At 40.8% G+C, this 27,923-nt stretch overlaps 3 protein-coding genes across 7 annotated transcripts; 1 reads left to right on the top strand and 2 right to left on the bottom strand.

Annotated features, from left to right (window-relative positions):
• Positions 1 to 10,180: 10,180 nt before the first annotated feature.
• Positions 10,181 to 14,457, bottom strand: LOC141614208 (uncharacterized). 2 transcript variants are annotated; one of them, XM_074432966.1, is made up of 3 exons: positions 14,156 to 14,457; positions 13,678 to 13,884; positions 10,181 to 10,754 (listed from the first exon to the last, which is right to left on the bottom strand). In XM_074432966.1, exons 1-3 carry the CDS (start codon positions 14,196 to 14,198, stop codon positions 10,423 to 10,425), a joined length of 582 nt encoding a protein of 193 aa, XP_074289067.1. In that variant the 5' UTR covers positions 14,199 to 14,457; the 3' UTR covers positions 10,181 to 10,422. The 2 variants fall into 2 exon arrangements, with proteins under 2 accessions (XP_074289067.1, XP_074289070.1); XM_074432969.1 differs by having other exon boundaries at positions 13,678 to 13,881; positions 14,156 to 14,439.
• A 484-nt stretch (positions 14,458 to 14,941) lies between these two features.
• LOC141614174 (putative pentatricopeptide repeat-containing protein At3g25970) lies at positions 14,942 to 22,351 on the top strand. Of its 3 annotated transcripts, none has more exons than XM_074432941.1 (4): positions 14,942 to 18,137; positions 19,158 to 19,313; positions 20,089 to 20,223; positions 21,450 to 22,351. In XM_074432941.1, the coding sequence occupies exon 1, from the start codon at positions 15,109 to 15,111 to the stop codon at positions 17,548 to 17,550; it is 2,442 nt and encodes an 813-aa protein (XP_074289042.1). In that variant the 5' UTR covers positions 14,942 to 15,108; the 3' UTR covers positions 17,551 to 18,137; positions 19,158 to 19,313; positions 20,089 to 20,223; positions 21,450 to 22,351. The 3 variants fall into 3 exon arrangements, with proteins under 3 accessions (XP_074289042.1, XP_074289037.1, XP_074289031.1); XM_074432936.1 differs by having other exon boundaries at positions 19,142 to 19,313; XM_074432930.1 differs by having other exon boundaries at positions 19,132 to 19,313.
• LOC141614189 (palmitoyl-acyl carrier protein thioesterase, chloroplastic-like) lies at positions 21,855 to 24,041 on the bottom strand. 2 transcript variants are annotated; one of them, XM_074432952.1, is made up of 7 exons: positions 23,745 to 24,041; positions 23,261 to 23,395; positions 23,013 to 23,146; positions 22,732 to 22,845; positions 22,422 to 22,599; positions 22,247 to 22,315; positions 21,855 to 22,158 (listed from the first exon to the last, which is right to left on the bottom strand). In XM_074432952.1, exons 1-7 carry the CDS (start codon positions 23,937 to 23,939, stop codon positions 21,952 to 21,954), a joined length of 1,032 nt encoding a protein of 343 aa, XP_074289053.1. In that variant the 5' UTR covers positions 23,940 to 24,041; the 3' UTR covers positions 21,855 to 21,951. The 2 variants fall into 2 exon arrangements, with proteins under 2 accessions (XP_074289053.1, XP_074289050.1); XM_074432949.1 differs by having other exon boundaries at positions 23,261 to 23,416; positions 23,745 to 24,026.
• Positions 24,042 to 27,923: the final 3,882 nt, after the last annotated feature.

Genomic DNA, 27,923 nt, shown 5'->3' with positions numbered 1-27,923 from the left:
TCCCTTAAAACACGTAAAACAAATACAACTTCGTGAATCATCAACGCTAATAATCAAACAACTATGCATTCCCCACATACAATACTTTCTGTTACGCGTACGTGTGCATATAAAATGTTTTGTAATAATGATTTGTGGCTTGTGGGGTTCGAAACAACACCTATTCAATATAATTCAGTAATTCACGTACGTTGGCCCATGATTGAATGTGTATATTTCAGAGTTATGAAGAGAGTTCAATTGTTCAAATTATGGGGAATTATTGTTTGACTCACTTTGGTTCTACATGATCATATGATACACGAGGCCGGAGGGCCAATGCTTAGCGCGCCAGATTAGAGAAGGCGACGCCTCAACCAACAAGACGGTGCTATCCGTTTTTATCCGGATTTGAGCTGGGTAAAATCATTAGACCATTAGGAAAATAAAGCTCTCCCTCATTAAGCTTTAACACTGCTGCATTCCTATGAGTTAAATCTAAGACTTCTGTTAGCTTAAGTTACAATAATCATTTATGAGTTGATCTAAGTGTTCATGATTTCATGGTTAAAGCTTGAGAGGATTGAATATTTTAACTCTATTTTAGCTCTGGGTGACTAGGTTTCTTTTAACTTGTAGGAACATAAAATAAAACTCTATATAGCACCACTACATCACAAATAATAAAGGTACTAGATAATCAAAAGCAAAGGTTTCCTCCCTTCTTCCTAGTATCCAAGGGGTCCTATACCATATAGACAATTCAATACTTCTTAAATCAAATCATCAATAACCATGGATTAGTGCTCCTTTCTAAGAAGGTGGATATTAGTTTCATTTTCGTGTTTTGTCTTGTATCTAACTTTTCTTATGATACGTCATTTTGCATAAAAAAAGGGTTATATAAATCAGATTAAGCGAATAAAGGGTCGAAAGATAAGAATAATTAGACACAAAATAGAATATGGAATCCGTAAAAGGCTGAAAATAACAATAAGTCTCTTTTAAGATGCATAATCCATCTTAAGGTTAAAGCGGATCAAGTAATATCCCATTTATATGGATATAACAAAAATGAAATATCTATAGAATAACATGTTTGTTTTATTTATACAAATGAGTTATTATTTGATCCTGTTCCGGGTGTAATTCCAGAGCAGTTATATGTTACCACCCGTGCTTGTAGAATGACGTCTTTAGTTGAATCCTCCTTGCGGTCTCCTGAAACGATGAACAAACTGAGGGCTCGGCTTTGGGCCGAGCGAACTCACTCCGACGCTCAAGTCAGTAACTTAGAGAGGTAAGTTGTTGTTACTTGGCAAAGTACGTATTGTAGAGAGATAAGGAAGATATTACCAGATGAATAGTGATTCTTAGGTTAAATTGTGGATCTCCTCCTCAATGAGAGTTGAGGAGTATTTATAGACTTTCACCTTTTGTCACGTAGTGGCCAAGTGGCTAGCAGGTGGAAAGACTGATCTACCCCTCGGCCGAGGGACCCATGGCAGGCCGGCGGGCTCTGTTGACTCACCGCCGAGGGGTCTTGGATATGAGTTCGCGGATGTGTGCCTCGGCTGGCTAGTTATCCCCGCCGAGGCACAAGAGACAGCCGACAGTGGCGTCGGTTAGGGCTTTGTCTAAGCCGTTGACTTCTTTGTGGATATCTTTGACCTTGCTCAATATCTTTGATCGGTCGTGGTGCGAAATATGCCCCATCAATTTGCCCCCAGCGTAGTCTATGTCGTGGTATGGGCTCCGATGTATGTTGAGCGTATATTCTGCGCAAGTACAAATTTCTGCCCCGGCTTCTTCTTCCTCGGCATGGCTCTGCTTAGGCCGTACCATATCCCCCCTCCACATGGATGTGTAACGGGCATCCGATGTGGAAAGAGGCAATGACGGTGGCTGAGACCAGGGTGGAGAGTGCCGGTTGTTTCTGATTGCCCCCTGGCCGGTGCTTTCTGGCTTGGTTGATCATGTGGCCGGCGGATAAACGGATACTTAGGAATTTGTTGGGGAAGATGAACAGGCAGAGAGATGTGAAGGGGCGTGTTGAAGACGCTTGGTCACTGATGCATTGATTGACGTTCAACTGTTGCAACGATTGACATTCCATGGTTGCATGTCTGACACGTGTCTGTTTGCTGATTGGCTGGCGTTTCATGGGCTGCGCCCTGATTGGTCCTTCTTTATGGGCTTTCCCCTATAAATAGGGCAGTTAATCCCTGAAATTAGGCACCAATTTCATTTTCTCAAAAATTTTCTTCTTTCTAGCCTTTCAAGGGCTTTTCTCTTCTATTTTTCAGTGTCACTACTCCGGCTAGCACTTTTCTTCAAGGTAAACCAACAAATTTTTCTCTTTTTAACTTGTGAGTTTTGCTGTAAACATGTCTTCTGCTGATGCCGGAACTAGTAAACCGACGCCGGGGGGTTCCCCGTCGCGTCTTGATGAGGAGGAGATGCTAGACGCCATCCCGTTAAGGTCTGGGGGCCCTAGGTCTCCTTCTCCTGAAGTTGATCCTCAAATTTTGGAGAAATGGGAGGATGATGATGATGTTGATGATGACGGAGACGATTTCGGTGATGATGCTGAAAGGGCTCATCCTAATGAGGGGAGGCAGTACGTCATGGATCACGGCGACCCCTGTAAGGTCGGCCCTGACCGTACTTGGACCCATAAGTTCGCCCGTTGTTCCGGCGAGACATTTTTCGAAGGCCATTTCTACTTTGGCAGGGGATACAAAATTGTTATTCCTGAGGGGGGTCAGGCCATCTGTTGCCCTCCACCGGGTTGCACCGGCGTATATATCCCAGACCGGAGTACGGGCTCCGGTTTCCGTGAATGATTACGTTATGGCCATCATTAGGGCCATGAACGTCGGCCGTGGCCCGACTACACCCGTTGGCTATTAGGACCATAGTCGGCTTTGTCTGGCTCTGTCTCTTTAAGGGGGAGGTCCCAACGGTTAATTTATTCCGTCGGCTTCACCACCTTCGGCCGTCATTTTCTGGTCGCGTCGGATGGTACAGCGTGCAAATGGAGCCGGGTTACGTCTCCGTTGATAAGCTGTCTTTTTGCAAAGACTGGAAAGATCGGTGGGTGTACATTGAGGTGCCGGATGACTATCCGCTGCCCCGGTCCTTCCAGCACCAAGTTAATTTGCGGTGCGAGACTAAGGCGGAGCATGACAGATGGGTCACCCGGAAAAAGCTTAAGATGGACGCCTTGACAAGGTCCCTCTTACGAGGATGAGAAGGCGCGATGAGGCTTTTTGAGGCGGACAAGAGTGGGGTGCCGAAAAGATGGATTCCCCCAACGCAGATCATTCTTCAGGATGAGCTGCTCTGCCATGTCGGCCTCATACCGGCCCTAGCACAGGGTGAGTGGGGTCGGTGTGAGGCCCATCACTGCTCTCAATGTTTCTGTCCGTTTTGAATTTTGGTTCATTCCTTGCTTAACTCTTGCTTTGCTTCTTTTGCAGATCATTTTGGCGCGGACCTGTCCGAGGATATTCTTAAGAGGATGGGGCTGCACAAGGACAAGACCGTTGCTAATTTGCATCCTAAGGCTTCAGCCCGTGACCGCAGAATGTCGCCGAATGATCTCATGGATCAGCAGCTGAAAGGCTTGAATATGGAGGCGGCCCAGGCGAAGGTTGCTAGTAGCATGGCGCGCCGAACGCGGAAAACAAAGTTTTCGGCGGCGACGGCGTCGACACCGGTTCCACCTCTCATCCCTTCCGTCCAGAAGCTCGAAGCTAAGGAGGAAGCCGCGAAGGAAAAGGCCAAGGAGGAGGTAAGGGTGGAGGAGGAGGAAGAGGCGGCCGCGGAGAAGGCGGCCCTTGCTGAGGAGGCTAAGGCGGCCAAGGAGGAAGCCGAGAGGATGAAGGCGGCACCGAGGTTCTTTGAGGCCGTGTGGGCTCGCTTGAGAAAGCCGAGACTGCCGAGGCGCCCTGGGTCGCCCATTAAGGACGATGCGCTAACGCTGCTTGGTGGCAAGCGACAACAGCATAGGGAGACGGGCGGTCGTCACCGAGCTCACCGGCGTCTCGGATAGCTTTAGGCGTTCGGGGCCAATTATTAAGCCTTTCCTCCCTGCCATCTTTTGGCGCTTAAATGATATGTCTGTAACCTTTTGTCTTTCTTTCCCTTGTATTTTGTACAACTTTGGTAGGTTGTGTTTTGGCTTATCCTTATGGGGACGGCCGTCATCTGTATTCTCCTCACTTGTAACCTGTTATCATTTAATAAGAGTTCGTTTCTTTTGCCTCCGGCTTGGCCGAGGTCTTTACCTCATTCTTCTGATTTGTCCTCTTGCGCTAATAGTTGAGCATCTCAACTGTACTTAACGTTTTTACTTTGCCTCTGGCTTGGCCGAGGTCTTTTCTTGTCTTCGTCTGAGTTGTCTTCTTACGTTATTAATTGAGCGTCTCTTTTGTTTCCGCCTCGGCCTGGCCGAGGCAGTCTAGAGTGCGTATCTCAACTGTGTTTAACGTTCCTAAGGCATGTTGATCGCTTTTGCGAGTATCAGCTGTGCTGGTAGTGTCTGCCGTGGCGTCTACCACTTGGAGTGACTGCTGCGGCGTCTACCTCTCGGGGTGACTGCCGTAGCGTCTACTACTTGGGGTGACTGCGACGGCGCCTGCTTCTTGATGGAGACTGCCGTGGCGTCTACCACTTGGAGTGACTGCTGCGGCGTCTACCTCTTGGGGTGACCGCCGTAGTGTCTACTACTTGGGGTGACTGCGACGGCGCACGCTTCTTGATGGAGATCGCCGTGGCGTCTACCACTTGGAGTGACTGCTGCGGCGTCTACCTCTTGGGGTGACTGCCGTAGCGTCTACTACTTGGGGTGACTGCGACGGTGCCTGCTTCTTGATGGAGACTGCCGCTCTTGTCGGTGTGACAGTGTGAGTCGGCGTCTGTTTCTGATAGTGACTATTTGGGAAATGAACACTTTGATGGAGAACTTGGACGATTCCTCATTAGATATAAACATGTGTCGGGGTACCCACAGTTGTCTTGGGCACCTCCGCCACTTTACAAAGTACTTTCTGAGATCGTCAGTGTTCTAACGGCTTATTAAAGGCACGCCTTCCCAGTTAGCCGTCAGTCGCATCCATGAGGTCGCCCTCCTGTTGTAAGGATGGGCTTTTCCCCTTCTCTGACTTCTTTGCCGCTTTGAGGGATTGCATGTTGCATCCTCTGGCAGATATCTGGACGTTGACCACCTCGTCCTTCTCGTCCTTGGAGACGAGCTTATGCGCTTCCCCTCGGTCTGAGACATACATCAGTGTCAGGGCCCGGATGGACATCACTGCGTCGGCCTCGCTCAGAGTGACTCGGCCTATAAGAACGTTGTAGGCGGACGAGCCGTCAATGACCACGAACTCAGCTAGGACATTCTTAGCCGCATTCCCTTCGCCGAACATCACTGGCAGTCTGATTGACCCCAGGGGTACTAGGCCGGCCCCGGAGAAGCTGTACAGTGGACTGGTGCAGGGGCTTAGGTCCTTGACATGATGTTCGTGTAGGCGCCTGTGTCAATCAGGCACCTCTTGACCAGGTGGTTGGATATGTCCAAGTGGACTATGAGTGGGTCGCTGTGAGGGGCGATGACTCCCTCGTAGTCCTTCTTTCCAATAGTTATATCGGGGATGTTGGAAGCGGGGGTTGCTGTGTTGGGCACAAAGTTGATGGCTTGATATAGTTCATTCAGATGCCGTTTGTGCCCATGAGCGGACCCACCATTCTCGTTGCCCCCGATGACAACATGGATAACTCCTATCCGTTCAAAGACGGATTTCTTGTTCGACCCGCCGGCATCAGTCTTTTGGCCTTTGGCAACATACTTGCCGAGGCTCCCCTTCCGGATCAGCTCTTCAATGGCATTCTTCAGATGCCGGCAGTTGTCAGTAAGGTGACCGGTGTGGCCGTGGTACTCACAGTACTGGCTCGTGTCACCGTCTCCTTTCGGCTTGGGGGGCCTTTCCCATTTTTGGCCCTCGTTCTTGCTCAGGGCGAAGACCTCGGCGGCCGATACGACCAGGGGGGTGTGATCTTTGTACCGCTTTTGGTAGTACAGCCCCGAACTCCCCTCGGCGTCCGCCGAGTTTTGCTTCCTGGCAGTCTTGTCAGACCGTGACCTATTATTGTCACGGCGTCTTTCATCCGGGTTGTCCTCCCGGTGGCTTTTCTTCTCTGAGTGCCCAGCCTCGCTGTGGCCTACCCAGGTCTTGTGATAGTCCTCTACCTTGATGGTTTGGTCGGCCATCTTCCTGGCGGCGTCTAAGTCCAGGCCTCCGTACTTGATGAGCTCGTTTTTTAAGTCTCCCCTTGGGAGGCCTTTCATCAGCGCGAAGGCCGCCAGCTCGGGATTAATCTCTCAAATCTGCTGAACCTTGGCATCGAACCTCTTCACATAGCTTCGTAGAGACTCGCCCCCCTCCTGCCTAATAGTTAGGAGGTCCGATGTCTCCACGACCCTCCTCTTATTGCAAGAGTACTGGGCTAGGAAGGCGTCCCTTAGGTCGGCGTAACAGTATACCGAGCCGTCGGGCAGCCCCTTGTACCAACTTTGAGCCATCCCATGCAAGGTCGTTGGGAAGACTCGGCACCAGACTTCGTCGGGTTGTTCCCACACCGACATGTACGACTCAAAAGTTTCGGCATGGTCGGTGGGGTCGCTATCCCCTTTGTATGTGAACGCCGGCAACTTTAGCTTGGTTGGCACGGCGGTGTCAAGGACATAAGCACTGAGGGGCTGTCTGACCACGTGTCGAATGACACGCGGCGATCGGCTCCTCGCATTCCTAGTCCGGCTCCTCTCCTCGTAGCGGGAGGGGCTTCTCCTCCGACTCTGGTGAGTCGGGCTCCTTCTCCAACTCTGGCGAGTCGGACTTCTTTCGCTCCTCTGGGGTAGGCCTCGTTCATGCCGCGGCGACGCTGTCCTCCCTCGAGTGCGGGAAGGACTCAGGTCCACCACTGGCACTTTGGGCTCCCCCGGCGTCTTGACAGGGCCAGCTTCTTCCAGTGCTCCATTCAAGTCTCTTGGAGTCACCTTCTGGGCCCTGGTCTCCTGGACGGGTTCCGCAGCTCTTGTCGGTGTGACAGTGTGAGCCGACGTACTACCAATTATGTCCAGGAGTAGCTTCAGCTTGGCTGCATCGACCACATGTCCCATGATGGTGACTTGGTCGGCGGCCAGTGGCGTATCTGGTATTATTGGCATCCCGTATTCCGGTTGGATTACTCGGCCGGTGGAGGGCTGCGCAACTCCAGAACTGTGGACGGTATTATCTTGGCAGAATTCGGTTTCGTCAGTCACGAATACCTCTTGTTGTTTCGACATCTTCTTAGCTTTTTGGGTGGGTTTTTGTTTTGTTTTTTTTTTTGTTTGGGAATGAATGTGACTAGCTTCTAGTATCTCTTCCCCACAGACGGCGCCAATTGTTCCGGGTGTAATTCCTGAGCAGTTATATGTTACCACCCGTGCTTGTAGAATGACGTCTTTAGTTGAATCCTCCTTGCGGTCTCCTGAAACGATGAACAAGCGAGGGCTCGGCTTTGGACCGAGCGAACTCACTCCGACGCTCAAGTCAGTAACTTAGAGAGGTAAGTTGTTGTTACTTGGCAAAGTACGTATTGTAGAGAGATAAGGAAGATATTACCAGATGAATAGTGATTCTTAGGTTAAATTGTGGATCTCCTCCTCAATGAGAGTTGAGGAGTATTTATAGACTTTCACCTTTTGTCACGTAGTGGCCAAGTGGCTAGCGGTGGAAAGATCGATCTACCCCTCGGCCGAGGGACCCATGGCGAGCCGGCGGGCTCTGTTGACTCACCGCCGAGGGGTCTTGGATATGAGTTCGCGGATGTGTGCCTCGGCTGGCTAGTTGTCCCCGCCGAGGCACAAGAGACAGGCCGACAGGTGGCGTCGGTTAGGCTGTCTAAGCCGTTGACTTGCTGTGAATATCTTTGACCTTGCTTAATATGCTGACTGGTCAGCGGTCTTAAGCTTATTATGAAAGTATCCTCTTAAGAGAGAATTTGTGAAATAATAAAGAACTTTCTTTTTTAGTCGAAGATTCTCCTTTTTTATAGTTGGGACGTCTATCATTCGACTTTTTATTTATAGTTTAGGTTCATTTCCACCTTCGTCCACAAACTCCAACTACCAAAGTCATATTTTTTCGTAAAATGAAATAGAATATACTTACTTTTAAAAGAAGTGCCATAATTGTATCACGGCGGAAAAGTTATCTCATGATTGCTTGACTTCTATATCAATTTAGCCTCTCTTAAAATAGATGTATCCGTTTAAGATTAAAACAGGAAATTGCATATTACCTTAAGTTTTTTTGCTAATAACTAAATATTTTGTTTTTATCTTATCTATGCAAGTGATATGCTATTTTACTCATTTTAAATTTAAGACGAATACTTCTCTCTTAAACAATAATATGTGCTTTTGAATAGATTGTTAAGAGCTAATGTACTTCATTAGAGTAGCATTTGTTTGTGTGAGCATTCTTCTATGCCGTCAGTCCATCTCAATCATTTATTAACCTTTTCTATTCTGTGTAGGATATTTTAATCAAAGACAAACAAATGATTGATATAGAGGAAGTATATTCTATAACGATCCTTCTATTTGATACATATTTCCTTTGGAAAATGTTTGTAGGGTTCACAATCGTACCACTCGGTTGTTTTCTAACGTGCGTTCTCTGGACACATGTTAAAAAACTAATTAGAGATAGATTCTTAAGAATATATCCTGAGAAATTGGCGTACAAACTCATTTTAAGCATAAATAATGAAATAATTTTATAATTTTTTCTCTAATTCGCTTCTTAATGTGTACCTTAAACTGACTTTTCAATTTGTGTTAAAGAATATGGGCAGGAGCCCAGGATCAAGGAAAGATCAAAGTGAAAGGCCAAATAAAAGAGATCTTGTAATCTTAAGAGTCAAGTCAAAATGAGTTGATATCATCTGTTTCATAATTGTGTTTCATCCTGTTCCATTGCTTTTATCATGCGACACATTATCATTCACATAATAAAAGAAATGACAATTTCTCTTAAGTTAATGATGCGTCACAAGAAGAGCATAGTGAACACGAGATGGGACACAAAATAGGACAGAGAATCCGCTCTCGGTCAAAATACAGACTCAAAACAAATGAGAATGCCAGAAAATTATGATTGCAAGCTGTAGATAAGATCGGCATAATAAACTGTTTTTGGAGTTTATTCTAATGATTAATGTAATACTAATGATTGCATGAATGAACTTTATGAGTTGATCCAAGATTTGTACTATTCTAATCTGTCCAAACTACCCATATTTGACAGATGAGCACTGCCAAAGCTAAGTATTTGGTGAAGTTTTGACATATCTTTGGGAAATTGCACAAATTATTATTGTATGGACCTTAATGTGAGTATGTGACTAGTATGTGTATGATCTTGAACCACATAACCATGATGCTAACTTGTCGACATATTAATATTTCTTCTATTCGGTCTAATTCACTAGATTTTTCAAATTTCTCCTTGCGTATTTGATCAAATGTAGTGAATTGGACGAACAGAAAGAGTACTAATATAGATCTAAATATGGCAAAGCTTAATGCCCATTAATTAATAGAAGTATGGTGAAGTGATCAAGGGTGGTACTCATAAACCGTAACTAGATGTCGAATTCCTTTAGCATCAAATCGTCCTTGTAACACCCCAAAACAAAATTTAGACTTCATTCACCGATATGGGTGTTCATGGAAAGCTCTACAACTCGTCTACCCCTACGGAATAAAACAAAATGACTCACTGATAAACAAGAGACGATTGATAGTTTAGAGAAGAAGTCGTATGTTATTGAATTGTGTTAGCAAATGATTACAGGGATGCTATATATACTAGTTATGTAAACGATATTTACGGAAACGAATAATAACAATATATGCAGTACTATTCTCAGGAATGATTTCATTCCTTGTATGAGATATATGGTGAGATATGCATGATATGGGCAATCTCCTTGTAACGGCTAGTAGGATCATGCAATACTCACTAAAATGCTTCTATTGTGAAATGTCAGTCCTGTGATGCCATTCAATTTTCATCTTGGGTCATTTGGAAATATTCTATTTGTGTTACTTGCACAAGGGTAAGGCTAAGTACATCTGACCAACATGGATCACGCCAACATGACTGGTATAAATGTATAATGGTCACAGGTCACCTTGGAGGCTCAGATTGTATATTCATGTTAAATTGTAAGGCATAGAGGCAAAGAACATCAGCAAGTTATTATAAATAAAGATTCCAAATATGAACACATGCAAACCTGTTGATTTCTAAAAGATGGGACTCTGGGAGGGTTGTAAATCTGACATCAGTTGCTGAAAAATAAAAGTCTTGATTTTTTGGGATAGACCTAGATGTTTGGGATAGACTTGGCTCGGATGAACTGCTTGAGGATAGCCTTTTCTTCATCAATACGCTTCTTTTCTAACGGGTCATTGGTTTTGATCTTCCTCTTCTCTTCTAACATCCACTTGAACAGTTCATGTTGTTGCACTGGAGGAATTAGCTCAGACACCTTGATAGGCTGCGCAGCAGGGGCCGTCTCAATGACAGCAGTTGGAGTTGGAGGTGCAGTTGGAGCCGGAGGTGCAATTGAAGTTGACGATGTAGGAGCAGGAGTGGTATTAGTAATTTCTTCCTCGATGGGTCTATCTTTCTTCTTTGTCCTCATGAAGAGGTAAGCTGCAAGGGAAACATGAGCGATATTTTGATGCCATCCAATGGAGATGATAAGAGTGTCCAACCAACTATCCATGGGTTGAATTTTAGAGTCAGTAAGTTTTGTTAATGGCAAAAGAACTCGAAGCTCAGCGGGAAGCAAGAGTTATGAAAACTAGCCTACACGAAAGCCTCTATGCAGGGAAAATACAGGCAAAAATAAGACTAGGACAACAGCTTGAATTAAAATGTCAAAATGCACCCAAAGGAGATTGAACATCTTCGAAGAAAATGATGAGTAATTCAATTCTTAATGGCATTAATCTTACAAAAATGAAATAATCTTGAAAATTCACTAGATTATCGCACATAATGATTCCTTACATTTCGTAGTAGACTTTAGGGCTGGGAAAACTAGATCTGAGCAAGAGTTCTCAGGCACTTTAAACAACTAGTATCAGGACAACTAGTTTGTGCCATTAGAAATCGCAATCAATCATATTTCCACAAACACCAGAGAATATCAGGAGAACATGATGCTACTGGTATTTTGCTAAAGAAGAATTTGTGTCCATAGCTCAATTCTTGAGCATCCCCAATACTCAAAATGACAACCACGTAGCAGGACAAATGAATTAAAGACCACCGTTGATCACGTCAACAATGACAAGTGACAACTATCAAATCGCCATACGTTGCAAATGAAATAACCACGTAGCGGCACAAATGAAATAAAGACCACCATGGTGTTGAGTTTTTGACCAGTGAAAAAGCCGGAAAATGCAGACACCAAATACACGAGGACGGACGACAAGGAGCATGGACCCCTTTAACGAGAGATGATAATGCCTGTAAGTATGCAGTTAAGGCGTTAATTCACGATGTTGCAAGAACAACCAGACCAATTTCAGTCCTGAACGCATGTTGGTCTAATGGAATTATGGAACTACTTAAATTTACGAGAGAAGAGAACTTAGCATACGTCAGAAACTGTGTTACTCCGACTCTCCGACACGGTGTCGTGTCTGACACGTGTCGAAGTGTCGGACACGGCTATTTTGGGTGAATTTTCCTATTTTGTGGTCTAAATTGAAGTGTCGTGTCGTGTCGGACACCGACATGTGTCTGACACGCGACACGGCAGTTAAGTGAAGTGTCGCAGAAACAGTGTACATTATTTCAAGTGAAAATAGACTCAATAATCGCCAGCTTATTCTAAGCAATCAATTTTGTAGTTTTCATTCATCCATCACGACGAGCATAGCTTCACAATCTTAAACAAGTTACCATACCAAACCTTAAGTCCAAAAATGTTTCCAAGGGACTTGAGTCTCGAAAGAGTTTTTTGGTTAAAAGGATGATAGAAAAGCCTTGTTAATCAAGCATCAGGATCTGATATGGCAGGCTGGTCGAACTGGAAAGCATGAATGCAATTATGAAATGTTCAGTTGTTCACACATACAATGCAAACATGATGTTAAAGCTAAGCAAATAAACATAAGACATAAGCAGGATGATTAACCCTCACAATGCCACATACATCCAGCACCAATACGATGTCAAAACGATTAGATTTATATTTCTAGCTTGGCCTTAACAGGTGAAGTGACTTTCCACCACCAGGAATTTTTTAAGACAGTTCATGATAGAAGTTAGCGGGCTCGACAGAATGGGAGAAACAGGTGCATATAAATTAGTGCACATATTACGAGATGGTTCATGAATCATGAGTAAGCTAAGTTCTTCAGAAGAACAAGTATACAGCCTCTACATTTTGACTTGTTACAATACAGGTTGGGAACGCTTAGAGGGAAATGAAGGGATCCATTTCAGCAACGCAAGTCAAAACCCTTCCAAACCCTCAAGTTGTGTTTAGATACAAATTTAGGAAGGAGGTGAAGGGGTAATGGAGTAGGTATGTTTGAAAACAAATATACGATTTCCCTCCAAATATATCCTATATTGGAGGGATTTGATTTGTCTTGGGAGGAGGAAAATTAGATCCCTTCATTTCCCTCCTCCTCCATTTTCCCCCTACTCCTATTTCCTAACTAAACAAAGGATTATGTATCTCTACCTCTCCCTTTCCTCTCAAATCATCAAATTCATAACAATGCCTTAGTTTCAGCTTCCCTCCGTCTCCTTCCCTTCCTTTCCCTCTCCTCCATCCCCATGCCCTGCCCTTCCCGCCTAATATCTTATCCAAACCATGCCTATACGTAGCAACAACCTAAGGAAGAAGTACTAAATCAGCTTTCACATAATTGAAATCTAGTTTTCAGATTCACATTTGCATGTTATAGTAGAGAGCAGGTTTCCAACTGCTGCAAGTGAATACAGAAGTTTTATCATTTGAGCATAGCCAACCAACACATTCCTAAAAGTTCCTTTCAGCCCATTCTCAAGGATTCTACACTCCAAATCTCCTTCGGAGGTGAGAGTTCATCTAAGTTGCTAAGCCTATGCAAGCATTTGGTTTTGCCATTTGATAGCATAATACAACCCTAGACATGTCATTCACTTCTTCTCCTGATCACAAATACATCGGAACTCCACACACATAGGGCTCAACTACAAACAATGTGGCACACTTCTTAAGCAATAGGAGTGCAAGAATTCGGGGCATACCAGGTTAGAACAATCAAATGGCACCTATAAACCATAAGGCAACAAACAATCCAACCTAATCCTACCACTACCAACACCATTCACCAAAAAATTCTCGGTCAACAAACACGAAATCTACACGATCACAGATTCACAGCCTCTAGAAGTTGACAACTTTCACCCAACCCATCAATTTTCATACCATCTTACACCAATTACACCCAAGATAACAACTTTCTATCAAACAACAGCTCAACATATCCATCAAAACCCGAAAAACACACAACGCACATGCCAAAATACGTATAAAAAAATTCAAAGAGGAAACAAAGAAACAGACCTCCAACAGCAAGATTGACAGTCAACAACAAAGGCCACATATACTTATACCGCCTTGCAAACGACTCCTTTGGAACATCAGGAGGTTTCGAAACACCGCCACCGCTTCCGCCACCATTACTAGTATTCCCAGTAGAATAATAAGAAGAAATTACAGGAGATGATGATAATTTAGCATCAATTCCTTTGACTTTCTTCATCTGGGCTGCTACAAACAATCAAATTAATAACAACCCAGAAATCATTTATCCATATTTATATGATTAGATTAGATGGGCAGTTGAAAGATTCAATTTTTATAAGTGGGTGCAATCATGAACAATAAGAAATTAAGTAAAAACAGTTGTATTGATTTGTACTCACTCCGTTCGAGTCGATTTCATACGTTTGTTTAATATATGTGAGTCGTATTTTAATCAAACCTATGGAATTCGCTTGAACGGAATGAGTTAAGAGTACAAGAGTTGAAAAGTTGATACCTTTCTTGGGTTTGTTGACATAGAGTTTAGGAGATTCCGCCATTTTTTTGAAATGATGCTTGAATGTTTTCTGAAGAAATTTACTGCTGTTTGTTACAGTGGAGTGAACAAATGAAAGGGTGAAGAGAAAGAAGTGAAGTTTTGGAAGAGGGGAATTGTTCGTTTGTCTTGCTGATTACGACACCAATCAGGCAATCACACCATTTCCAGGGTGGAAAACTATACCGGTGAAACAGGTCAATCGGGTTATGTTTGAGTTGGGTCAATTTGGTTTGAGGTTGTTTGGGGTTTGCAAAGCAGTTAGGTTCTAGTCATTTTTGGGAAGATTGTTTTGATGTTATTTGGGGATAAGATAACAGTCAGTTTCCGATAATAAATATTCGGGTCGGTTTGAATAAGTCCAGGTTGGATTTGGGACCTTTATTCGGTTGCGGGTCGGGTTATTCGAGTCGGGTTTTATCGGGTCTGGTTAAAACACGTTCTTTTGTATTTCAGTTCTTCTCCAAATCAGATCAGTTTAAGTTTGATAACGTAATATATGGAAACATCAATTTTATTTCAAATCAGTAATTCTATATTAGAGAAGTGAAATAAGAATTAGAAATTCAAAATCTTTGTTTGGCAATCTAAGAATTTGAAGTCTAATTTGTATGCTTGGGAGAATAATGAAATTTCAAAATCCAAATTTGCACTCAACTAGCTTTTTGAGTCTTCAACTCACATTTCAGGATATAATTACAAACATATGCACTAGTTTTCACTTTTCAACTAAAATGCTCAACTACACTCTAAAAAATATTTAATCCGATTCATATACAAATGGTTGTATACTTGTATGATAGTCGTCTAGTCGAATATAACAGAGCCGACAACACTATAATATAGAACGATCCTATAGAAAAGTATAAATAGAGAGTGATGATCCAATATAGTAACAAGCCTACACTGTACATATGTCTAAGTTCCAAAACCTCCATTGTCGTCCGACCTTAAAGGTCTTAAAGGAGCTGATTACCAAAAATCTCCATGGCCAAGCTCTTAAAACCTCGCTTTCTTCATCATCTCCTTCTCTCACTGACCAAACTTACTCCCTCTTTATCAAATCCGGCCATGTCCTTGACACATTCCTCGCCACTTCCCTCATCTCTCATTTCTCCAAAGCCGGCGACTTTTCTCGCTCTCGCCGCTTTCTCTTCGACGCCCCCCGTGTCGATACCATTGCTTTCAACGCATTGCTCTCCGGGTATGCCCAATTTCATCATCCCTGTTTTAGTTTATATACTACTATGTTATCTGATTATAGACTCATGCCAGATAGTTATACATTAAGCTCATTGATTAAATCATGTGATAATTTGAATGAAATTATGATTGCCCATGTTATTTGTATCAAATTAGGGTTTAATCGTAGTGGGGTTCTTGTTAGTGGGATGATTAACAAGTATGGGAAATTCGGGTGTGTCGAATCGGCTGAGAAATGTTTTGAGGAGTGTGGAAAGTTGGATAGTGTTGTTTGCACTTCCATGATTAATGGGTTTGTTTTGAATTACGAGTTTGAGAAAGGTAAAGATGTTTTTAGAAGAATGGGATTGTTAGGTTTAGGGTTGACGGAGTTTAGCTTGACTGCTGTGGTTCGAGCATTGAGGGAGATAAAGGAAGGGGAGTTAATTCATGGGTTTTCGCTTAAGGTTGGGTATCGGGGTTCTCTTCATTTGTGTAATGTGATCATGAATATGTATGCGCGGTGTGGGAGTCGGTATAGTGCATGTAAGATGTTCGATGAAATTCCCTACCCGGATGTTGTGTCTTGGACTGCAAGGATTGGGGCTGCTTCTGATAGTGGAGACGCAATTAATGTTTTTAAATTCATGCACTCAAATAATTTGGAAACTAATGAGCTCACATTTGTGAATGTGTTGTCGGGGGTTGAGGATCCTAAGCTCTTGTTTGCAGCAAAACAAGTTCATTCATTTTGCCACAAGGCTGGGTTTTTGTCTGTTATATCTGTAGTTAATGCTCTTTTATCCATGTATCAGAAGTGTGGAGTTATGGATGAAGCTAGACGTGTTTTTGATGAAATGGCTTTACGGGATTCTATATCTTGGAATTCTTTAATTGGGGGTTATTCTGAAACTGGATTGGTTAGTACAGTACTTCAACTGCTCTCTCAAATGCGTTGTATTGGCATCCGACCCGATCAATACACTTTAGCAAGTGTTCTAGGAGGAGTTGAAGGTGCTGATTTTGCTATTCTTGTGATGCAAATTCATTCTTACATGATTAAGACAGGACTAACCTTGGATGGTTCGATGGCTTCTTGTTTGATCTCTTCATATGGTAAATGCTATAGCTTCGACTGTGCAAAACGGGTATTGGGCCAATTGGCCGAGGCTCAAGAGATTGATGTTGGCCATTTCCAAGTGATGGCAGCCAGTGCTATTGCTGCAGGTAGGCCCCTTGATGCTCTAGAATGCTTCAAATCCTCAATGCTCTTGTGCTCTGAAACAAATGGTGATATTTTTAGTATAGTGCTAAAAGCCTGTAGTGCTCTGACTAATCTTGGACAAGGCAAGGCTATTCACTCTTTAGCTTTGAAATCTGGGCTTGGAACAGATATGTTTGTTGAAACTTCTATTATTGATTTCTATTGCAAGTGTGGATGCATTTCCGATGCACAGACCGTGTTTTTGGATACTTCTACAGGTAATTTGGCTGCTTGGAATGCCATGATTATGGGATATGCTCAACACGGGTGTTACCCTGAGGTTATTGCACTCTTTGATAAAATGACCGAGCAACTTATTAAGCCAGATGAGATCACATATCTTGGAATTCTTCAGTCTTGCTGTCATGCTGGGCTTGTGAACGAAGCCCAAATCCATTTGAATACCATGTACGAGATCCATGGACTAGTCCCATGTCTAGAACACTACTCTTCTATAATTGACATGATGGGCCGAGTTGGTCTCGTAAAAGAAGCTAAACTCGTCATAGATCAGATGCCTATAAGCCCGGATGCTTATGTATGGCAAAGTTTACTGTCCGCCTGTAATAATGCTGGTGAATTAGAAATAGGAGAAGTAGCAGCAAGGGAGCTTGTTAAGTTACAGCCTGAAAACGAGTCTGCCTATATTCTTTTGTCAAATTTGTATGCTAAAGCATGTGACTGGGAGGGTGTGAGAAGACTGAGAAAGGAAATGAAAGAAAAATTGATATATAAAGAGGCAGGGTCAAGTTGGACTGAAATTGGAGGATCTATGTCTCAATTTCGAGCAGATGACATTTCTCACCCTGACATCGAAAAGATTTACTTCTATTTACAAACTCTGGCTGACCATATACTGCCTCCTACCCAAACTTTAGATGATTGTTTTGCCAGTGTGGATTGTTGTTGATACTCGTTTTTTGTGCAAAGGTGTCATAAAGTCGATAGAATTGCGTTGAAACTACGACTTATCGTCCACACGATAGGCCAGTAGGCTAAAACCTCATTTGTTGTCGGTGACGCTTTGATGATGTGTTACTCAGACTCGGTGTTCACACGATAGGCCAGTAGGCTAAAAACACTCAACTTTTGTTTGGAAAAAAGGATTTGAAGGGAAAGAAAGGGTTAATGTTAGATTTAATAAGAAATGTATTTGGAAAATTGCATTGTTATTCTGTTTAGGGAGAATATTTGGATCAAGAACACTTGTACAAAAATGAGTTGAAAAAGGATATGGCGTAGACAAAGTATGAAATTCAGGGGTACATCGCGGAAGTTCAAAATGCAGGGGTACAGTATAGAAAACTGAAAATTTCAGGGGTTACAACCTAGAATTTCCCAAGTATTAATCCTCACACGACTCTATAAGATGTTAGATTATTAAGTGTTAACTACTAATACAAATTTTCCAACATTGTGGTGCAACTGCAAACCACCCGTGAACAAAATCTCACCAAGCTTCCGATTTACCTTCGACATATATTGTGACTGCCGCAGGTATTCCCCCCTTGTTTCATTTTCTCTCTTTTGTTTATACTTCCCCATTTTGTTCATACTGTTATCAATGTCACGTGTTACTATGGTTGTGTGCCGTATGTCTCATATTCGACACTTGCCCTCGAGTCTAAGTAACATAGACTACTGAGTTTCCGTGATTATTTATGTTAGCCGACTACAAATACGTCTAGGATTAACTGGCTTCCTCAATCCTCATCTTGCAATAATGCAGTGTAAATCTGAATGCTGCACAATGTTTCTTCTGACAGGTGAATAGATTACATGTTGTTCTTATGCATACATTCTCTTTTCTTCTTTTGATTAGTAGGTAGTGATCACTTGGATGTGATGTTGACTGGTTAAAATGGTTTTCTCACTGCGCGCGCTAGAGGTAGACCCCAAGGCCCGAGCTTCATTTCTTGCGCCAATGTCAGATATATTCCTCTCTTTGATAGCTGTAAAGAAAACATGAATTGGTTTGAAAGAAAAGTTCTTTTCATCTACTCATCTAGTCCTTGTTTGGCTAGTAAATTGGGTTGGGAAGTATTGAAATGATCTGTTTTCCCTACTCAAGCAACTAAAATCCCTTTAACATAGAAAGTTCGGAAAAAAAAAAACCAAGTCGCCTTTCCCCGACCCTCCCTTCCATGCCCCTTCTTACCGCTTCTCTCCATCCCCCACCTTAAGTAAGGTAGTAATATATCCGGCAATACAGGTCCAATTTCTGTATTATTGTGATGAAGTGGGCAGCATTTCTGTGGTAATTGTTAGCAAATACTAGGATGTGCCAGATACTTTTCGACTTCAGTGATCATCTTCATGTAATTTGACTGACAAAAGTGCATGCTACTGGCCTAATAGTGGAAATTGTGTCTGATAAAATTATAAATATGAGTTATGTTACTCCTATTAAAGGACGTCGGTTTCTCGTGGCGCTTGCCTTTTTCCAGTGGTGCTTCCCTTTCTCCAGTTATTTCTGAACTTTCCTTTTTAGTGTTCTTCAGACTGATGGATATACAGGATGATGTTATGGATGGAAGCCGTATGTTGATATGAATCGACACTAAAAAGGGGTGTGATCAGATTGCTCGCCAACTTCACACAGATCGTTGGCCTGAGATTTCGATTCATCGTGAAGAAACCAAGCAGAAAGAGATTGGGTGCTGTCGGATCTAGGTAAGTGTCAGTCTCTCCTCTTTAGCGATAGACTGATCCTGGAGAACCGTAGGGGATAAATCAGTAATTTTTGTCAATTTTTGTCGATTTGTTACTGACAAATGATATCTATGCAATTTTGTGGTGCATGATAAAAAAGTTAGATGGTTTAAATGTTGAAAACAATATCTAGATCTCACATAAAAAGCCGATACCTTACCTAACAAGCCTAGAAAAGGAAAATAAGTTTGTGGTTTGTGTGATGAGAAGAGAGACGGAGTAGTGCACAAAACTTGGATTCCATAAATTAGAGCTTAGCTTACAATCTATGTTACTCTGACTCGGCTACAAGTGTCAGACACGACATGGCGTCGGTAGTGTTAGAACTTAGAACCAATACCGGATGGGTAGAACCCGATTTATGTTCACCATATTGGTAGTCTGGTAGAACCAGGAGGGCCGGTGCCAAAGGGACTGCATTCATGAATATCACAGCTGCCACTGCCAGATTCGCAAAAGGAACCTTTTGCGGTCCTTGTAGAGGCTGGTCAAGTGGTCAGAAATCAGAATGTATACCCTGATCTGATCTCTATGGTAAAGGTGTATCATCTCCTTGGGCTGGTATATGTTTATAATTACAACAACGGAAACTTACTCCGAACATTAGGTGTGTATAATTTCTACTGAGTGAAATTTCAAATTATCAGCTCTTAAGCAGAAACCTATCTGGTGTCCTGTCATCGACTGTGTTCAGTAGAGCTTGAAAAGCAATGATTTAAGATGTTTGGTTTATCAGGTGATTACCCCGAACGTAGAAGTCGTTACAATACTGATCGGACATGGAGCTAATACAGATGAATGAGGAATATACGATTGTCGATATCCATATTTTCTACCAGCAGTTTTTCAACCACCACGTCTGAATCACCAGGTTAGATGACGGTTAAATTACACTTATGGAGTTGTCTGATGCTATCTTTTGTACCGTGGTTCATTGCTCCTGCGTTTAAGTGGATTTTTCCTATAGACTGTTTCAGAAAAATGACATTTTCCTAATGATGCTTGTTTCCTCTTCCTTATAAACATGTTATCGTTCAAAAATATGTTTAATGTTAATTTGGCCAACTGATAAACTAGGCTAAATTTAGGCTAAATTTCGCGTCTTGCTCTTTTCCATCACTGGAACCTTGATTACAACTCCCTACCTCTCGTGTCTAAATAAAATTACTTATCAAAGAGAAAACTGATAAGCTTGTATTAAGTAATTATGAACCACAAATTTCTATCAGATTACGCTATCTCAGTTAATTAACGACATTTCCGACTCATTAAGGAAGCGAATGGATCTAATCCCCTCCAGAACTTCTTACCTGCAATGGTCATACATGTTCTTCCAGATCTACATTACTATGTTAATTTTTTTTATTTTTTTTTTTTGATTAGGTAAGAAAACTAGGTTGATCCTCTAGGGTAGGACCAACCTATCCCATCCTTTCGAATGAGGGAGGTAAGTTGAAGCCACCGGCTATCAAACCACCTTGAAAGAGTTGGACATGAATGTCCAATAGAAGCCATGAAGTCAGCAACCTTGTTGGCTTCACGAAAGCAATGTTTAATTATCACTTCATCGAAAAAATGAAGGTCTAATTTCACATCCTTGATAATACTAGAAATTTCCCAAGTACCTCGAATTGAGTTAATGACACATAAATTATCACCCTCCACAATTAACTTTGAGATTCCGAAGTATTTAGCTCCTAAAATACCTTATTTTAAAGCGAGAGCTTCCGCAACAAGTATACTATTGGATCCGCACTTTTTTGCTCCCAACAAAACGACATTACCATTGTGATCTCTTATAGAATATCCTAAAACAGCTTTATTACCTTCTATTCTCGATCCGTCAAAATCTAGCTTTAGGAAACCGTTTCTAGGTTTTTCCCACCAAATTTCTTCCTAAATTTTAGTTGACATTCATTTGTATGGTTAATCTTAAATGCAATGTCATTCAATTTTGAGTCACTGTTTTCACATATGATTGCTGTACCCTGACCCATATTTCCTGCTTCCCCACCTAAACATGCATTACCTTGTGGACTCTATTGCTTGCATTAATTCATTTATCAATTATATCACTTTGTGTTGTTTCTCTTGCAGTTTTGCATTGAATTGTATACACCCACTCCCCATCAGACAGTTGGGTAGTGACAAGTCCGCGTCGGAAGACGATTCTGAAACTCTACTTCTCGTGTCTCGTATGAGACGGTATTATACGTGAGGACAATATAATTAACAGGGTTAATTGGTCGGTCTCACAAGAAAATAACGGAAATGTAAGTCACTTTTTTTTTTCTATATGACCGTAAATACACTAGCAAAATATTTGCTATATCAAAGTGTATTAGGTCTGATTCTAGATGACATGATTCCTACTCGTAATACTCTCTATGTCCCAATCATTTGTTTACCTTTGACTAAAAGACTCTTCACAAAGAATAAAAAAGGTAAACAAATGACTGAGACAAAGAGAGTAACTAAGAGGTACACTTACATTGGAAATTGGATACAAAATGTTTTTTAACAATCGTCTTATGAATAACAGAGAATAATGATATTCGAATCTAATGAGACACGGTATAGGACAGATGATTGTAGTTTGTCATTCAGATGTACTTGATCTCCATAATGTTCGAGCCCTTGCGACTTCTTTGCTGTTTTCCATACAAAGTAAATGATCAAATTCAAGGGAATTTTCGGTTGATGCAGTTGAAAGAGATTGAAGCACATTTTCTCTACCACATTCCCTTCTATATTCTACGGTAAGTGCAGCTAGTTCACAATTTTCCCTTACTGTTTCAGGAGTTCCCTGCAAATGAATACTTAACACATTTTAACCGAAATTTTGATTCTATTGCGCGGAACTTGATAGAAAAGAAAAATAAAATTGAGTATACCTCAAGTATCCAACTGATGTATTTGACATTATTGACGTGTTGATTCGGATCCAAGTCGAACCACATTGGCTACATTGAATAAAAACATCACGACTTTAAGCTGTATCATGTTATATATTGATCCAAGTACGTAAACAATTTGCTAAACGAGGATTGAGAATAGAACAATGCTTACTCGAATTCCTGTTACACTATTATCAGCTTCATTGACATCAAGCTTCCTTAATCTCCCGACCTTATCATTGATTGTAATTGGATCAAAGTTTTCTCGGACGTAAGGCTCCCCTCTTGCTTTGATCTCCTCCAGAATTTTTGATAATCTTCTTGTATTCTTATTGATCATAACGAATTCACTGTAATTCATAAATCCCATTTAAGAGAAATGAAATGGAGTAATTTTACGTAATTGCTCTTTCATATACACGTTTTACTAAATCCTACTACCTGTCTCCTAAAAACAGAAGATGGACGTAGATTGGTTTTACCTGTCAACTCGCATGATCTTCTTTCCGGTCTTGAAGTTGGTTAATCTAGAGCTGCAAGTAAGACCATGTTTTCCTATTGCTGAGCACCATGTCTCCACTTGAACAATATCTCCCCTGCCACACGAAACGAATAATTCATTCAGTGACTCTTATATACGACGGTTTCACTCATACTAGGCTCGTCTTACATGTAAGACCGTCCTATAATACCTCGTAAGAGGTTCAAACTTTAAAAAAAAAAAAAAAAAGAAAAAAAAAATTAAGGAATTATGATTACCAACCATGAAGGATAAGAATTAACTTCAACTTGCATTCTTCCAATAACCCATATCAGATTTAGACTAGCCATCTCCTCCGACACAGCATACCCTTCAACCACCATCCCAGAACTCTGAAATAGATTTAATCCTGTTTCCTGCAGAAATCGTAGCACGAAAGACGAGTAACAATTTTAGTTATTGCCTATTACACGTACAACGGCCTTACAATACCTTCTATATTTAGGAGAATTAAGGTAAAAAAAGGAAACCTCAGTGTAATTTAACAAGGCTTCCAAGGACGCTTTCTGATGAATATCAAGCTCGTACAGTCGAATTAAGAACCTTTGGCTCACCACGTACTCATCATAAGCATACCTCTTCTTTGATAATTCATTGTTTTCAGCCTGTACGACGACCAAACTAAACTGATAATGTATAAAAAAAAAAAAAAATCACAGTAAAATACTGGAAGTATAATAAGACATGAACTCGATGTGTCAAACATCAAAATGGTCTGGAACAGATAACATGAATCACAGTAAGAATGTATGTATATTAAGACATGAACTCAACAGCAATAATAAAACAAGACATGAACTCGATCTAGGTCAGCTAACATGAATCATGGTAGAATGCAAGTCTAACAAGACATGAACTCGATATGTGAAACATCGACAAATAACAAAGCCTTATTAACAAAATGATATGGGGTCAGCTAACATGATATAAAATAAACTTTCCTTGACTACACACCTTCTCATAGTCGTTGATCTGTAACGGGTCTTGGAAATTGTCGAGTTTAACATTCAATGTCGACTTTCGAGAAGTGAAGAAAGATCCATAGTTGTACAAATGAGGAGTGTTGGTATTAGTTGGTACTAGTCTTGGTAAGTTTAATGGAAGTTTAGAAGGGAAATTAGTTGGTAAGGTACATGAAATTGTAGGCATGGTGATATATTATTACTTTAGATGATATGAGTATGACCACATGCACTCATACTCTCTCATATTTTGTTGAGCTCTATAAATAAGGTCTCTTTATTAGATGTTTTCCTACCTGCATTAAGGTTTATGGGCATATTGGGCCATTCTGAATAGACCTGGCAAATCGGGCCAATTCGGGTTGGGTTCGGGTCGGGCCAATTCGGGTTGGGTCATTTCGGGTTTCTAAAGTATTCCGATTAGTTCGGGTCATTTCGGGTTCACTGGTCTGTTTAAGGTTTGTTGGTCGGGTTATTTCGGGTTAAGCGGATCAGGTCATTTCGGGTCGGGTCATTTTCGGGTCAATGATTAAGAAGGAAAAAGGCATTTCAAGTCTTTTGGGGCCAACTAAAGTTATGTTTTGTCGGGTCATTTTAGGGTTGGGTAGTTTCGGGTCGGGTCACTTCGAGTCGGGTTAATACGGGTCTATGAAAGGTCGGGTCATTTTCAGGTCGGGTCGGGTTAATTCGGGTTTTGGGTGTCAGTCGGGTGCGGCAGTTCTGGTCAATTTCGGATCTCGGGTCCGCCTTTTTGGGTCGGATCAATCGGGTTGGATTGATTTTGCCAGGTCTAACCATTCATAACCTATTTTATTTGAATCTGCTGATTAGATGACATGTCTAATGTCTTAAGCTATTGGGTTGGACTTGTAATTTATGGGTCACCGACATCAACCATCAAGATTTGACAAAAAATATTCTAATTTGATTGTTTTTAAAGACATTATGGCCCTGTATATACTATTTCTTCATCCCAATGTAAGTTTAGTTTTAGTTATAGGAGTAATACATCAAAAAAGGATAATTAAAGGAATTATTAGCTCAATTGTCGAAAAATGGTGCGCAAAATTTTAGATAAGACAGCTACATAAGATAATGCATAACAGTATGAGTATATGAACACATGCACTCTATATGATATCTTGTTGAGCTCTCTTTATTACTCATTCCGTCTCAGTCATTTGTTTGTTGTCCTTTGATTTTAGTACAAAAACTAAGAAAATAGAAAGAGGTCAATTACTAAATGACTAGTGGAATAAATTGAGTGTGAATGATCAAATTACTCACCAAGTTCATTTTTAAAATAGAAAGAACAACTCACTGAGACACCATAATATGAAAAAGAACAAATAATCGGAACAGAGAGTAGATGTTTTCCCACCTACATTGGCGTTGTTTGGTAAACGACATATTGGCCAATTTTTAGCATATTCAAGGGTTTTAGCATGTTTGGCCAATCAATATGCTAATTTTAGTGTTTGGTAAACAGCATATTGAAACAACATATTTGGCGTCAATATGCTGTTTTACAATATGCTGCTTACCCCAGCATATTGGTTAGCATGTTGTAAAATAGGAAATTTTTCTCCATTTTACAAAGAAAACTAACAATCTACTAATCGTAATCTGCCAATTACCAAACACTCAAATTAATTCTGCTAATTATAATATGCTAGTCAAACCTTATGATAAAATCTGCCATTTATAATCTGCTTTTGCAATCGCTTTTATCTTTGAAATTAATCCGCTGTTTACCAAACAAGGCCCAAGAGATTGATATTAGCAGAAATTAATCTGCCAATTACCAAACACTCAAATTAATTCTGCTAATTATAATATGCTAGTCAAACCTTATGATAAAATCGCCATTTATAATTTTTGCAATCTACTTATCTTTGAAATTAATCCATTGTTTACCAAAACAAGGCCCAAGAGATTGATATTAGCGAAAATTAATCATCAATTACCAAACACTCAAATTAATTCTGCTAATTATAATATGCTAGTCAAACCTTATGAAAAAATCTGCCATTTATAATCTGCTTTTGCAATCTGCTTATGCTGAAATTAATCCGCTGTTTACCAAACAAGGCCCAAGAGATTGATATTAGCAGAAATTAATCTGTCAATTACCAAACACTCAAATTAATTCTGCTAATTATAATATGCTAGTCAAACCTTATGATAAAATCTGCCATTTATAATCTGCTTTTGCAATCTGCTTATGCTGAAATTAATCCGCTGTTTACCAAACAAGGCCCAAGAGATTGATATTAGCAGAAATTAATCTGCCAATTACCAAACACTCAAATTAATTCTGCTAATTATAATATGCTAGTCAAACCTTATGATAAAATCTGCCATTTATAATCTGCTTTTGCAATCGCTTATCTTTGAAATTAATCCATTGTTTAAACAAGGCCCAAGAGATTGATATTAGCGAAATTAATCATCAATTACCAAACACTCAAATTAATTCTGCTAATTATAATATGCTAGTCAAACCTTATGAAAAAATCGCCATTTATAATCGCTTTTGCAATCGCTTATCTTTGAAATTAATCCGCTGTTTACCAAACAAGGCCCAAGAGATTGATATTAGCAGAAATTAATCTGTCAATTACCAAACACTCAAATTAATTCTGCTAATTATAATATGCTAGTCAAACCTTATGATAAAATCTGCCATTTATAATCTGCTTTTGCAATCTGCTTATGCTGAAATTAATCCGCTGTTTACCAAATTAATCTGCTGTTTACCAATCTGCTGATATTAGTAGATTGCAAAAGCAGAATTGTTTGGTAATATCAATCGGGTCATTGAAGAGGTTGTATTAGTACTAATCGTATATGATTTTCTTTTTGGGCTAAAGGAAGCCACACAAGGATAAATTTGATGCTTTCGAGAATTGAACTACCACCTTTCATGACTTGTATATCATTTTTTTTATTTTCTATTTTTGGTGTAAAGGGTGTCACGAGGGTAAATTTAATGTGGATGAAATATAAACCAGGGTTATGAGTATCACATCTCAGGACTTAACCAATTAAATTAACTGACATCTGTTTCAGGACTCGTATATAGACATATAGTAGGACCATGTAATATATGGTGGACCGATAGAGTGTGCATTTTATTAGGGTGCTGATAAAGATTCTCGACACATTACATGGTCGACAATATTTCCTCGTCGACACATTACTACGAATGGCGATTGGGTTTTATTACTACTTCAAGCCCGTGTTTTTTACTCGTCGTACTGTTGATTTGAGGCCAGGCCCAATTAACTAATATGTTTATGGGCATATTGGGCCATTCATAGCCCATTTTATTTGAATCTGCTGATTAGATGACAGGCCTAATGTTTAACCATTGGGTTATGGGTCGTTGTAGCCCAAAATATTATTTCCACGGGTCGTTGTAGACTTGTGGCTTAGAGAACCTTGCTAGAGTGAGGTGGTCAAATGTGGGATTGAGCCGGAATTAAGCCGGACATGCATAATTTTTTTGGCCCACAAACATGTGGGTTCGTGGGTTTTGGATGGGCCGCTTTGTTTGCGGGTAAGACGGGATGAGCCTAATGGAACGTCCCGTCCATGAACAACTTTAAACCTTACCAACACCAAAGTATTGGGCCTTGAAAAGAAAATATTCTAATTTGAAAACTTTTTTAGACATTATGACCCTTTACTCGCTACGTTCTGTCCTTCGGGAAGATATTTTTGGGGTAACTATTCCCCGTGTAATAGCTAATAATTAAATTCGGGGCATTGCCCCTCATTAGTACCAAAAAAATAAAAATAATCTAACTTGTTTTATTACCCGTGAAAATCACGGGTGTAATTCTAGTCTGCGTCTTTAATTAACTTAATTATCAATGTCATATGCAGCTTTGTAATAAGCGATTCTAAACTTTTCAATTCCAATCCTATGGTTATTGGTTGATTAACAATACTAACTTAGATCACGTGCAAAATGCACGGACATATATAATTTCATACTCAATATATTTGATAGTTGGGATTATTTTGCAGCAATAATTTTAATTTAATTACAATTTTTAAATAAATATTAGCATATATATAGAGTTTAGCGAGACATAGACATTGAAATTTGAAATGTTAAATGTAAAAGAAAAAACGTAGTTGCTCTTTCATGTCAGTTGAGATC

Source organism: Silene latifolia, chromosome 1 (assembly GCF_048544455.1).
Source record: "Silene latifolia isolate original U9 population chromosome 1, ASM4854445v1, whole genome shotgun sequence".
NCBI lineage: Eukaryota > Viridiplantae > Streptophyta > Magnoliopsida > Caryophyllales > Caryophyllaceae > Silene > Silene latifolia.
The sequence above is the reverse complement of the archived record's forward strand: the minus strand, read 5'-3'. Positions and strand labels throughout refer to the sequence as shown.

Bases quoted from the DNA above. Each gene is read 5' to 3' on its own strand.
- LOC141614174 (XM_074432941.1), top strand. From the start codon at position 15,109: ATGTCTAAGTTCCAAAACCTCCATTGTCGTCCGACCTTAAAGGTCTTA.
- LOC141614208 (XM_074432966.1), bottom strand. From the start codon at position 14,198: ATGGCGGAATCTCCTAAACTCTATGTCAACAAACCCAAGAAAG. The intron at 13,885-14,155 runs GTATCAACTTTT...GATTGTTTGTAG, and splicing joins TGTCAACAAACCCAAGAAAG to CAGCCCAGATGAAGAAAGTC. The intron at 10,755-13,677 runs GTCTGTTTCTTT...TTTCCCTTGCAG, and splicing joins TGTCAATCTTGCTGTTGGAG to CTTACCTCTTCATGAGGACA.
- LOC141614189 (XM_074432949.1), bottom strand. From the start codon at position 23,939: ATGCCTACAATTTCATGTACCTTACCAACTAATTTCCCTTCTAAACTT. The intron at 23,417-23,744 runs GTGTGTAGTCAA...ATACATTATCAG, and splicing joins AGATCAACGACTATGAGAAG to TTTAGTTTGGTCGTCGTACA. The intron at 22,600-22,731 runs GTAAAACCAATC...TATGAATTACAG, and splicing joins AAGATCATGCGAGTTGACAG to TGAATTCGTTATGATCAATA.